Genomic DNA, 13,770 nt, shown 5'->3' on the forward strand with positions numbered 1-13,770 from the left:
ATACAAGAGTTATGACAGTATACTTTAAGGGTTTTAGCTTGCCACAAGTTGATATAATATGTCATTTCTTATTACCAAAGGAACATAGTCTTTACAAAACAAAAAGGGAAAAGCATCTCATAATTATTCATAACAATGAATAACCATTGTTTGCTGTTACTCCGCCTCCACATCATGAATCAGGGTTCAGAATATTAGAATGCCAAAAATGTATGTCTTGGTAAATGGCTACAAGTGGATGCGTGAACATTATATACAGGGGCAGCCCTCTATTCAGAAACACCCGTACTTAGAAACACCCCTATTCAGAAATACCCCCACTGAGGTTAGGGTTAAGGTTTAGGTTAGGGTTAGGTGACACACGTTACAAAACAGCAAAGTGAGAACGAAGCACAGGAAGTAATTTTGCTGGTGATTGTGTTGTTGCAAAACGATCTCAATGGGGTGGCCAACAGTGATGTAAGCCATGGCGTACTGTACACACAAGAGGAGAAAGGTCATCATCGAGACTATCATAAATCGCTCTGACCCCCACACATTTGAGCACATGTTTCTAATCATGTATGCTTCAAATAACATTATGGTTGAGGTATTCATGGCAACGGTCATTAGCCTTTATCAAAGACTAACTTTTAGTGTAGCAAGAATGGGGGGATTATAGTTTTGGAGCCACTGAGAGCACAGGGCATGAAGAGTAATTATGTACATTCACAGTGAGTGGGTTAGGCAGGTGGAGGTTCTTTCCACAGTTTTTCAGTTGTTTAAATATTTTCTTCAAGCTGTGGCTCAAAGCAATGGTTCACAACTGGATTTTGTGACAACCACACATTTTTACTGCAATGTATATCACTATACAAAAAGTTATGAATTGTATTTTTACTTTAATAATAAGTAATGACGCTATTTCACTATGAATACAGGCATTTATTGAGATTTTGTCTTGCCCATTGGTGTGCCTTGGTCAAAGTTTCAAAACCACTGGTATTTACATGTCCCATGCAGGGGGCGTGTTCTCTCCTCCCCATAATCAGTGCCCATATAGTCCCATACCCTAGGTTGGCAAAAGGGCCTTTCTGTGTGGAGTTTGCATGTTCCCCCCGTGTCTCCTATGGTAGGTACCCTAACAAAAAACATGCAGTAATCCTGGTCTCTAAACTGCCTCCCCCAGGCCAGCCGAATGGAGGGGAAAGGAACTGGTTGGAATAACGTGTTCCTTCCAGGTGCTACGTCCAACCGAGGAAACTCCCCCCGGTCAGGTGAAAAGAAGCTACTTGGACTCCTCATGCATAGAAGGAAGCATGAAGTCAGTCCGTTGTCTCCCCAGGTTGGCAGAGGGAGTGTAGCGCCCATTGACACCGGGTGAAAAATGGGTTACAAAATCGTGGGATAAAATAAAAGAAATAAAAATGATTTGTCCCAAAGTCACCCCCAGTCCTCACACACACACTGACACACAGACAACAGTTTACGGAAAATAAAGTTTCCTCATTCCTATTTATACTCTCCACAGCTATTCCAACTGGATAAAAAAAGCAAATAACAAAATAAAGAAATAACAGAAAATTATAGTGAGGTCTAAAAGGTTTGTTTTATTTTCATCCTCTCCTACCTCTCCTAAGACAGGCAATTATTCCATTCCACACGTCTCACTGAGGACTCTATAGCCATTTTCCTCTGGGGATGAGGCTGGCAGCGATATGTGGACAGTTATTTCCAACAATGAGGCCCTCATTTTCAAATCACCGTAGTGTGCAATTTGCCCATACATCTTTTGCGAACAGCTTACCCAGCCATTAAAAAAAAAGCCTTAAATCCTGGAGCCAAAATGGGGATTCAGAGTTTAGACAGACACCTTTTGTTTTCTTCTTTCTCTTTTTTGTTCTTTTGGGAGGACTTAGTTTGGGGTAGAGGAAGCGAAGCTGTTTTGGAGAGAATCTCCACTTCCTGTGTCTGTTGGTCTCGAAGGTTAATTATTACAGCACAGACAGTAATTTGTTCTTTGTATTTGGTACTTATCTCCCCTCACAGCTGGTGTATTTTGCCAAGTGGACGACCATTAATCAAAGCTTTCTCCTATAGGAAGTTGGGACTATCCATCATATCTCTCCCTCTCTCTCTCCCTCCCTCCCTCTCTCTCTCTCTCTCTCTCCCCCCTCTCCCTCTCTCTCTCTTTTACCCCCTCTCTTTCTTTCTTCCTCTCCTTTGCCCCCAGCTAGCTTCTCTGTCTCACCTAGAGATGAACCATTACATTTTACATGCCGAGGCACAACCTTGAATATCATTCCTGTATTTAGCAAAAGATGATTGCTGGTTGAGTGAATCATGGGCTCAAATTTGAGCGCTTTAGCGCAAAAGTGAGGTGAAGTGGGCAGTTTGTATATCACTCTGGAAGGGTGGTTAAGCGAATGTAATGGTTTCCCACCCACTTGACAGACATGGAAATACTTGCTGCCAGACGCTGAAATTAACTGTTCAGCTTTCAATGTGGAAAAAAAGAGCACTGACAGACAAACCCCTCACACGAATAATTAAAAGGTCTGATAAACTATGGAGCCAAATTAAAATGCCATTCTCTCCTGTATTATCCAGTCTTTGATTAAGTTGTATAATTTAGACAGTAGCTGTGCTACCCAACAGATTATAAAGCAAGGTAAACACGTTATTAGTTATTACCGGCGGAGTTTCCAGTAAGTCTCCTACTGCAGACATTAGCATCTTCCCACCGGTGATAAATGTTTGGCTTCTTGGGGGGCGTAATTGATAGAAAATACGATTTATTTTGGGTGAACTACTCCTTTAATGTGTATAGTTTTACTGTGTATTCTGTTGTTTTACTGGGCAGGTTTTTGTGTGTTTCTAATGTCTGAGCAAGGGACCAAATTCATGTCTCTGCATGGACAGTAAAGTTGATCGAACATCGTTAGTCTGAATCCATGTCTGATCTAGTAAGGGAGGTACTTTAATTTCATTCAATGCTATCCCACTAAGCACGCCGTCTAAAAGTGGTCTAATAGTGGTATAGATTTGAAAGTTTTTGTGTTGTCTAAACTTAAACTAGACGACTAATAGACGTCTAATAGTCGTCTAAATGCAGACCGTCTATATTTAGACGACTATTAGACGTCTATTAGTCGTCTAGTCTAAGTTTAGATGACAAAAAAACTTTCAAATCTATACCACTATTAGACCACTTTTAGACGTCGTGCTTAGTGGGATCCGATTTGGATCTGTTTAGAGGAAAAGCCACTAAAATAAGTAGGTGTGTGTGAAAAGTTGATATTTTGGCCTGAAGGTGTTGTAGTAGAGAATAAGTAGGATGGGGTCACTCAAATAGTTAAGGTTCACGAACACGTTGCATTGCGAAGCATTGTGAGCTTTTAGATCGTCTATTTTCACAATTTCTGTGCAAGTTGGGGGCAGGGGAAACACCAAATTAATCTTTTGGGAACCCTTGCACAAGAGGAAAGGCAACGGGCCACAGGGTCAAGAATCAATAGGAGACAATGTCCGGGTAATATGCATGCGCTCTGTGAGTTTATATCTTGTGTGCCAGTCAAAATGTTTGCCTAATGATGCTGCTAAAGAAATAAACAAACAAAAGCAGGGTCATCTGAGGAAATCTCGCTCTTTCGATGTGTTTCTCTTTCGACAACCAGCGTCGGTTAAAATTACTGAGGTTAGGGTTAGGGGTAGAGGTTAACATTCATCCGCGTCGGCAGGTTAGCAACTCACCCGCGTCGGCAGGTTAGCTTTTCAAAAGGTTAACATTCACCCACGTCGAAAGAATGGACCGTCGAACAGATGCTCTGTCGCAATATCGTCATGCTCCCGGGTGGGTTCACAAAAGCACATAGAAAATTCCATTAATGTTTGAGACATGTACATAACGTTGTTTGCGACCAAAGTGACAAAAACATGTTTCACAGATGTTAGACTAGAAACACACAACAGAAGTCTATACGCAAGTAACCATGAACCTTCCATTCTGTACCTTTGGTTAACTTTGAAAGGCAGAAGCTGAAAATGCCATCCTTCCATGCCATAAACTATAGAGAACACCCGCCTTAGGCTATATCCCATGTGCTGCGTGCTTACATCTTTGGCCTGTACCCTCTGTTTTGTTCCGTTTTGTGCCTGTAGAACATCAAGTCTGTAAAGCTGTGGGTGATCTGGCAGCAAGCACGAGTCTCTGGAGCCCCATCCAACTTTGCTCTGGTACTCAGTGGGCAGATGCTCTCTCTCAAACACACACACGTGCGCGTACAGTATAGGCACATGTGTGCGCACAAACACACAAACTCATCTGCGAGCATGAGTGCGCACACACACACACACACACACACACACACACACACACACACACACACACACACACACACACACACACACACACACACACACACACACACACACACACACAGCTAAAGAATTCTCATCAGCTTTATGAGCTCTAGCCTTGCATCGTAAATAATCCAATCTCCTCAAGACAATGCAAAAAGCTCCTCCTAGGCTGGCTGTTCTCTTGTTCCAGCATGCAGCCAGACAATAGAGGCCCTGTTAAAGCGGGCAAGAGAAAATCGAAGCATGTTTTGTAGACGAAGTATGGAGTAGACTTTAATATGGTCTGTAACAGAAGCGGTAAACTGAGAAATATCGGGGAGGAAGTGTAGTCCTGCTGCCAGACTCCGCTCTCACCTCAAACAAAAAATCCTTGTATTCTTTCCAACACCCCCTTCTTTTTGTTCTTTTCTTTTGCGTGAGCAGAAGCATAAGGGCTTCAAGCTGGGTAAAACAATGATTCAAGGTTGTGGTGATGAATGAGCATGTCTGCGCCGATAGCAGAAGGTCATGTGCATCGGCCCCCAGTGAGCGTCTGCCATCTAACACACAGTAAGGGTGCACTGTTGCCGTGCCACGACACGACAAGGTTTTTTTCCTCCACCACCGTAGGCCATGGGCCAATCCATTGTTTTGTGCATCCAACTTAAAGACCTTTTTTTTCAGGGGGTTGGGGGGTTTTGTGACAGGCAAATCATTTTCACTCGACCATAGAAATCCTGGGTCATATTGAAAAGGGGTCAGTTATTTCACTCTGAACCGCACTGAACATACACAGACGTTGTTTACAAGTGCAGAGGGCATTGGGAGGCCATTAACAACCACATTAGCAGATGGCAGATTGTGGGGTGCTTTCGAGTTGCACTTTATCCTGCTCTATTGTGGCATGTGGACTTTACTTTCTCGCTACTGGGTTAATAATAGCACCCCCATAAGGGGAGCTTCAATGTGTACCGTGGATGCCAGCTGCACCTATGACAACCAGCAATCTAGACAATCCCTATGGTTTGTCTAAGAAATACAGTATTTGTATACTGCGGAACAACAACGCACTATTTTCCATGATTCATTCTCTAATTGCAATGTTTTAGAGACATTTCATGAACAGCAGACTTGTTGAAGTTGACCTGCTGGTGGAGCTATAACAGGCCGATGTGAAAAGGGTGGCATTTGTTCCTTGACCTAGTGGAATGTGCGTGCACAATTTCATCAAAATTGCATGCTGTGTTCATGATTTGAGACATTTTGTTCAAAACAGAGCAATCCTGCAAACTTTGGAAGCCAATCTTAGCCAATCAGGATGGCATATGGAGAATAAGACAGATTCATGTTGATAACATGATGGTAGAGATACTGTCTACCGATTTCCCTGACTTTTTGACAAAATCTGTAGTAGCAAAACTGTATTTTTTAGTTTTTACTACAGACGAAAGGGTGCACATTCTTTCCTGCGGCACAAGGGAGGAATCATCATCCATAGTGTTAAGGAGAACTCCTTCTCTTTTTGAGCGGTGGTCACACCGTCTTCTATGCGTGGCCGTGTGTGTGGGTATGTATGTATGCGTCCGTCCGTCCGTCCGTCCGTCCGTCCGTCCGTCCGTCCGTCCGTCCGTCCGTCCGTCCGTGTCTGTATGTAGCCTGCAGTACCTTTTCTGACCACACATGTTAAGGGAGGGGCACTGTTGTTCAGGCCTGGCACGCACGCACGCACGCACGCACGCACGCACGCACGCACGCACGGTGCGCGCGCACACACACCCACCCACCCACCCACCCACCAGCTGCACCTATGACAACCAGCAATCTAGACAATCCCTATGGTTTGTCTAAGAAATACAGTATTTGTATACTGCGGAACAACAACGCACTATTTTCCATGATTCATTCTCTAATTGCAATGTTTTAGAGACATTTCATGAACAGCAGACTAAAACCTACTTAAAATGTAGACCTACTGTACAGTACCGGCACTAGACTATCATATGAGAAGCATATCTCAGAGCTTACTCTTAATCTTCCTATATTAACTGGCTACTGGGAGGACCGACAGGAAGGTTGGCCGGCCGGCAGACCACGGCCACGTCACTCTGACTCAGACATAACCATAGACAAACCAAACCACCATGTAGTCATGTCAATATGACTCAGACATAACCATAAACAAACCCTTTATAGACCCATATATAGGCATATAAGGAGATCCGGTTGTCCAGAGCCACATATCCGACTGCTATGGGGCCGTCCGACATCAAAGTCAGCCCACACATTGGCCAGGACTTGAGGGAGTGAGTTGCCGGCCACCGAGTCGTTCGGATATGCGGTTGTCTAGAATCCCCAATCCCACCGATATGTTCATATATGGGTATATATCAAGTTGTATGGCCAGTTGTTGGGCATAAAAGGAACACATATGCAGTTGAATTTTTTACTAAAGAGATGTTGGATAGGGAGACTCCTGTTACTGAACAAACACTATCAATGATTGGTATCATTATAAAGGTATTTAACAATCAAAAACTTACTTACTGCACCTTTAAACAGTGTCAGTGCCAATTTCCTATTGCATATGGTCAATGTGTGTTTTATTGCTTACAAATTTGCCTAGACTATACTGTATCATGGCTGTATATTACGCTTTCAGTAGCTTTCACCCATATGCTGGAAAGGCAAGCACCGCCTCCACTTCAGTTGAACTCCATCATTTCTCCTTCTGTTTACAATATCTGCACCTGATGTCTGATCTACACCATGTGTACCACAGACTGTTCTGGTGCCTGTACCAGATTTCACCCTATTGGGGGATCAAAGGGAAAGCCAACAGAGGATTATCATGGAGAGTTTAGAGAGTGGTCACCATTTGCTTATGTCACAAATGTATGGCCATGTTGAAAGAGTAGAGAAAGGTATCTGTAACAAAGAAGAAAGCCCGCAACACTCCAAGTTAGATGAAGGCTTTTAGGTGCACGGCTCAAAATAGCATATGAGAAAGAAGTAGTCGCCAGCACTCAAGGAATCTCCTTTTCACGGTCTTCTTCAGCGTTGTATCAAAACAACGCTGAAGAAAACCGAAGGGTCGAAACGCGTCCGTTGACTCTGTCCATTGAGGTAAATAAAATCATGTGAAAAGGAGATTTCTTGAGTGCTGGCGACTACTACTTTCTCACATGTTGAAAGAGTGACAGCACAGGAACAAACTAGAAGCAGGAAGCAACTAGAAGCACCACCTCCTGGTGGTGCTATAATAGGCCAATGTGAAAAGGGTGCCATGTGTTCTTGGGCCTTTCACGGCAATCGGACACTGCATGCATGATTTGAGGCATTTTGTTACAAAAATGTGTTTTGCAAAAGTTGACCTGCTGGTGGAGCTATAACAGGCTGATGTGAAAAGGGTGGCATTTGTTCCTTGACCTAGTGGAATGTGCGTGCACAATTTCATCAAAATTGCATGCTGTGTTCATGATTTGAGACATTTTGTTCAAAACAAAATGTCCTGCAAACTTTGGAAGCCAATCTTAGCCAATCAGGATGGAATATGGAGAATAAGACAGATTCATGTTGATCACATGATGGTAGAGATACTGTCTACCGATTTCCCTGACTTTATGTGGCCGTGTGAGTGGGTATGTATGTATGCATCCGTCGGTGTCTGTATGTAGCCAGCAGTACCTTTTCTGACCACACATGTTAAGGGAGGGGCGGTTGTTCAGGCCAGGCCAGGCACGCACGCATGCACGCACGTGTAACAAATCTTTCACCCAGTACCAATTTACTAAGCAGTAATACTTAGAAGAACTCCTTCTAAGGCTATGAACCAGAGCTACTGTAGGCCTAAATATCCCAATCTATTTACATGAGAGGGATTACTTACATGTCAGATTATAATGGTGTTGAATAAAGTTAAATACAATTTTGATTAGAAATGTCTTTTAACTACTGTAGTCACACACTTGTCATGAACATCCTTACAGAGAACAAAGGAAACCAACATTCTCTTTCACTCACCTATCACCTCACTATTACATGCCTTTCCTTTTTCCCCCCTTTACATCTTTTATACATAAACTTTTCACCTCTTCTCCTCATGATACTGCTCCCCTGCTTGACAAGTGCATCAAATCCACCCCCACCTCCTGCCCAGCTTTCCTACCACTAACGGATCAGGCAAAGATCAATAATGTGTGTGGAAAGGCTCTCATCATCGCTGCCTAAAAGGGGTTTTGTGAGAATTCCCTGAAATGTAATGCCTCAGAGAAGGAAGACAAGAGGAAAAATGGACTCCTATCAAAATATCAAATGCAGTGACGCGTGAAAAATTAAGTTAAGGTGGTTGCACACTGCTGCGTTTTTCGTTGCGAAATGCGTTTTTCAGGGCAAGGAGAGAGGGAGATAGAGAGAGCAAGGGACCGAGTGGTGCGCGAAACGGGCGGCAGTGTGCAAACGTGACTGACATAACGTGAGGTTGATTTTTTTATTTGCGTGCTCCGAAATTCAGTCCGATATTCGGCCCGAAAAACGCAGCAGTGTGCAACCAGCTTTACACATATCTTACTGCTACATATCACAACAACAGAAGCATCCATTCTGATGAAAAGGAACAGAAGGCTTGCAGCTTGCAATGTATGATTATGTGATAAGAAACAGACGTTCATAGACAAGATTGTGTGCACATCTCAAGCCTATATTTAGGCCAGGTGCTGGACATCAAGGTATCAGATAATGGAAGGAGAAAAACGCCCGCACACTGTTCATATGCTCCAAAAACTTACTTTTATTATAGGCAACTGGCTGCAACGTTTCGACTTTACGTCTTCATCAGGCAAAAGTTGCCTGATGAAGACGTTGCCATCTGATGTTGTAATGGGCGGTGGTCAATGTGGATGTTATAGGTGATTACCTCAGTCTTCTTTGCATTCAGTCTGAGGCCAACCTTAGCACATTCCACCTCAACTCTAGGTCAGCCATGGCTACAGCAGGGTTTCTACTAGACTTCCTTGGTGTAATTGTGAAGCCAAGCTCCTGCTCCCGCCCGTTGATGGCTTTCCTGAGCGCATAGTCCAGAGCTATGATAAAGAGGAAGGGGGCAAGAGTGTCTCCCTGCTGCACCCCTGCTTGGATTTCGAACTCCTCGCTGATGCCATCTGGGGTTACCACCTTGGCTCTTGTGCCCTTGTACATGGCCTCTATGGCCCGAAGTAGATTCGGGGGGACTCCGTAAGCCTTGAGGATTTCAGCATTATGCCTCTGTCTATTGAATCAAATGCCTTTTTGAAGTCAATGAAACATAGCACTGCTGTCAAGTTGTTCTTCTTCACCTCCTCAATGATTCTCCTTAAGGCCAGGATCTGGCCTACGGTGGTCCTTCCCTTTCTGAAGCCATTTTGATTGTCCCTCAGGTGTGGGTCAATGGCATCCCTAATCCGGTTTAGTATCATGCGGTTGTACATCTTTGCTATGACACAGGTCAGGCTAATGCCACGATAATTGTCTGGCTTAGACAGATCTCTAGATTTGGGAACCGGGATGATATGGACCATATGTCGGGCTTGATGTTATCTATCAGAGCCTGGTTGCAGATCTCCAGTATGATGTTGTCAAGATCGCAGTTTTTAGGGACCTCTGGGGGGATACCATCCGGACCAGCACTTTTTCCTTGCTTCACGGTGGACTTAACTGTGGCAAACTCAGAAGCTGTAAAGGGGCCATCGTCAATTTCAAGATTTGTGAGGACTGCAGGTATCTCTTCCTCAGCTCTGTCCGCTGTTGGGTGGGTGGGAGATCCCGGAAGTTGCTGAACCAGGTGGTCACTCTCTCTTCTGGGCTGCAGCCTGCCAGCTGTCCCTCTCTCGCTCTCTTGCGCCCACTCATCTCGTTTATGACCTTCCATGACTCCTTGTATCTTTGTTCGCCATGTTCTGCCTCCACCCTCTTCACTTTCTCCAACACCTCCTCCCCTTTGATCCTGTCATACGTGCTGAACAGCTGTTGCTTGGCACTGTTCAGCTCCTCCCGACTCTCTGCGGTCCCCTCTCTCACAGCTTCTGCGTGCCTCTGCCACCTGCGCCCGCACTCGGACAACTTCTGGGTGTTTAGATCCAGGGGAGGCTCTGAGTCTCCCCTTTGTCGCCACCCATTTCCTGGTCGCCTCTTCGTTCGCAGAGATGAACCGCTCATAGGTTGTTGGCTCCCCCTCCTCGGCCAGCAGATGTAGGCGGGCTCTCACCTCCGCTGTGTAGTTGGCCTGGAGTTCAGGGCTTCCCGCAAAGGCCTCCCAGTTGGGCCGGGTCCTTGGGGCGCTCTTAGGGACCCTCAAGCTCAGGCACAGCCTTGTAGCGAGAACACTGTGATCAGAGCCTACAGAGTCGAATGTACTGTAGGATTATGCGTTCAAGATGGACTTCCTCCACTTCCTCCTTACCAGTATATAGTCCAGCTGACGCCGCATACTGGTGGCTCTTAGGTCATCGTAGAACCTTTCCACTTCCTCAATCGGTGCTACGTTGGTGGCAGAGTACACATGGCCGGTGTTACTGGGTTTCCCTCGAAATCGGCACTAAGGATCCTGCTGGTGTGTGGATGCACCCTGCGGAGGACCATGAGTCCCACGCCACCTGTTGCTGCCTGGGCATCATTACGCCATGCGGATGAGGTGATGAACGTGCACCCCCCCACTCTGCGATAGTTAATTGGCTGATCCGTGTGCACTCTCCTATGCTCCTGGACTGCCAGGATCTCCACTCCCCTTTCCTCGGCACAGTGTGCCAGCTCTTCCAACCTCGCCTCTTCCCTCACTGTGTTTGCGTTGTAGGTTGCCATAATACATGGCCTACTACAGCGCAAGAGTGCATTGGACAGTGGCCTGTGGTCAGACTGAACCCTCCCTCCCCGGAGGAGAGGGTTTGGGGTCCAGTCGTCATAGTGCCCTCCCGAGGGAGGACCAGCACCAACGTCCGCTGCGTGGCTTCTGCGGACTCCCGCCGCTGGAAGTATAGGATTATCGGTGTGTTGTGTCTCCATGAAAGCTATACATTGCGCATTAATAATGACTGTGGGGCGCAGCTCCTCACAGCCATACTCTGGCCGTTTCAGGCTTGAAGCCTAGATCCGCCCTTGCTGCACACCTTCAGATGGTAGCCAGCGAGCAACGCCTGTGTTTTTTGTTCGGAGTGACCTTCTCCTAGATGGGTTGCCTACCATGGCTAGGAGCCCCACCCGCCCCCCTATTGGGTAAATATTTCTTTAATGTACTTGTATAGCACTCCATTCATATATCAATTTAAACTATACTGTAACAAGTACTTGTGGATATCTATATAAACATGGTATAGATAATTGCATCTGGAGCACTTCCGCACACACACACATAAATGCCAATGAGTGGCATTCCTAAAACCCAGAAACCTGGATTTTGACTGAAAATCGTCTAAAGATCACAGTTTAGAGAGACTGTGATTCGTGCAATACATTAGCTTCTAAATATGAGCCCATCTGTTGAGTTGATGCATCAGTCCTCACTGTGTCATCCCACAGATGTAGGACTCAAATGATTGGATTGATCAGTCATTTGTTACAACAATGTCTGTGGGGCTCTCATTTCACTGATCAGACCGTGAATGTGATCTACGCTGCCTCCTGATGGACTACTCCGTCATCATGTCAGCGCCCTCTCCTCCGGTGGCCTCTGTCAGGCTGAGGTCTTCCAGCATCTCCATTAGGGATATACGTGGCGCACCCTCATCGTCAGTGTCAATCTCCACTGGGATCTTAGATGCGTCTCTGAAGATGTTGATGTTTTTCCTCAGGGCCTCATCCTCCTCCAGGTCCTCTAGGAAGTCCTGATATTGTCTCTCGTCGTCTGGGGCCAGGCCCTCCCTGTCTTTCTCCATTTCCTTCAGTTTCCAGTTCCTACGTTTCACCCTCTTGTTGCGGTCGTAGCTCTTCTTAATCAGCACCACATCAGGAACATGGTGAGGGTTCATCTTATTCAGGTACTCATCATTTATGTTGGAATTGGCAAAGTCAAAGCCCAACACCAGGTCTCCTATGTTGAGCAGGTGACCCAGGAAGGTACGGCAGTGGTACTGCTGACTGGTATTCATCTCTGATGTCTTCTGAACCCACACCTCAGCCAGGGTGTGCCTATTGGACCTCAGGCCTGCTCCAGCCCCCAGCTTCTGGTCTCTAATGATGTCCATATCCATGACGATGAACTCTTGTAGCTGCCGTGGGCAACAGAGACTGTTGAAGGGGTTACGCCAGTATGTGCTCCCGTCCACCTCTGCAATCTGCAGTGTACTGGGGTCAATGAGGTGAATGGTGCTGGTGACTCGAACACACACGCACACCTGACCCATGTTCCCCAGGCTCTGGGCCAGCCGAGGTGCAAGGCACACCACGTTGTCCTTACAGACAGGTACAATTTCCATAGAGTAGGTGCTCTTATTGTTGTACGTGTTTGTGTGGACCTCATGGGAGATGATGCGCTGGGATGTCTTTGACCTGCATGGTACAGTACATTGTAGGAAGTCTACCATCTTCTGAGCGTGCTGTTTAGAGGCGTAGTAGAAATCAATCCCCTCATGGATTTCTTTGATGTTGAGGGAATTCTGGTGGAGCTTCTGTTTGAGGATGAGCTGTTCTAGATAGTAGAACGTCTTTTTGTGAGCATTCTTTTGCCTAACTTGCACAACCGAGTTCCAGAAGTCCTTGGCTTCCACACGGTGGCAGTCGTCACACATCTGGTGCTGGATGACAAACTGAACCACAAACACCTGCTTTAGGATGGCTCCATTCATCACCTCTTTCTTTACGGTCAGTTTTATCTTGATCCTTTTGGAGTGTGGTTCCGTCCACAAGAAGCCAGCATCAATTAGTCGCACTTTGGTCATGGAGCCCTTAAGTTTTTTCAGGCAAAGAGTCAAGAGTTCCCTGGACTCTAGAGCACAAGTCATCCAGGTGCCTGGATGCTGCAAATACCTTTCACATTCCCTGCAGAAGTGCACTGAAACTTGTTTGGGAATGCCCTCTGAGATGTCCACCTGGGTGCGTAGGCAGGACACGCACATGTTGGCTGGGTTGGGTGGGATGGGGATGCCGCAGGTACAGCACAGGATATTCCCCTGGCTACTGGTGGCAGGAGCTTGAATATATTCCATTCTCGACAGAGATCAGATCAACGTTTATAGATTATAGTTCCACAGCACGTTGAAAGCTTCAGGAAGGCATCCACGTTTTCATCAGACTGGGAACACTCTGCAATGGGCCTGGTGTACAAGATACACTACACCACTAAGATACCCATGGCAAAATACTTTATAAACGTTAAGGACGTCCACATACAACACCAGAGGCAGCGCCACAGATCACATTCAACCCAAAGTCAACTCAAACAAAGGGTCAAACTCGTTCTTCTGCTATACAACCAAAATGTGGAGC

General features: G+C 45.8%; 1 protein-coding gene across 1 annotated transcript; it reads right to left on the minus strand.

Annotated features, from left to right (window-relative positions):
• Nucleotides 1-11,975: 11,975 nt before the first annotated feature.
• On the minus strand, nucleotides 11,976-13,556 carry LOC308301794 (60S ribosomal export protein NMD3-like; the record flags this gene model as incomplete). The annotated part of the gene is made up of 1 exon (XM_080745901.1): nucleotides 11,976-13,556. Exon 1 carries the CDS (start codon nucleotides 13,488-13,490, stop codon nucleotides 11,976-11,978), a length of 1,515 nt encoding a protein of 504 aa, XP_080602027.1. The 5' UTR covers nucleotides 13,491-13,556.
• Between the last annotated feature and the right edge of the window lie 214 nt (nucleotides 13,557-13,770).

The sequence above is a fragment of the Nannobrachium achirus genome (assembly GCF_963921795.1).
Source record: "Nannobrachium achirus genome assembly, chromosome: 17".
Taxonomy (NCBI): Eukaryota; Metazoa; Chordata; class Actinopteri; order Myctophiformes; family Myctophidae; genus Nannobrachium; species Nannobrachium achirus.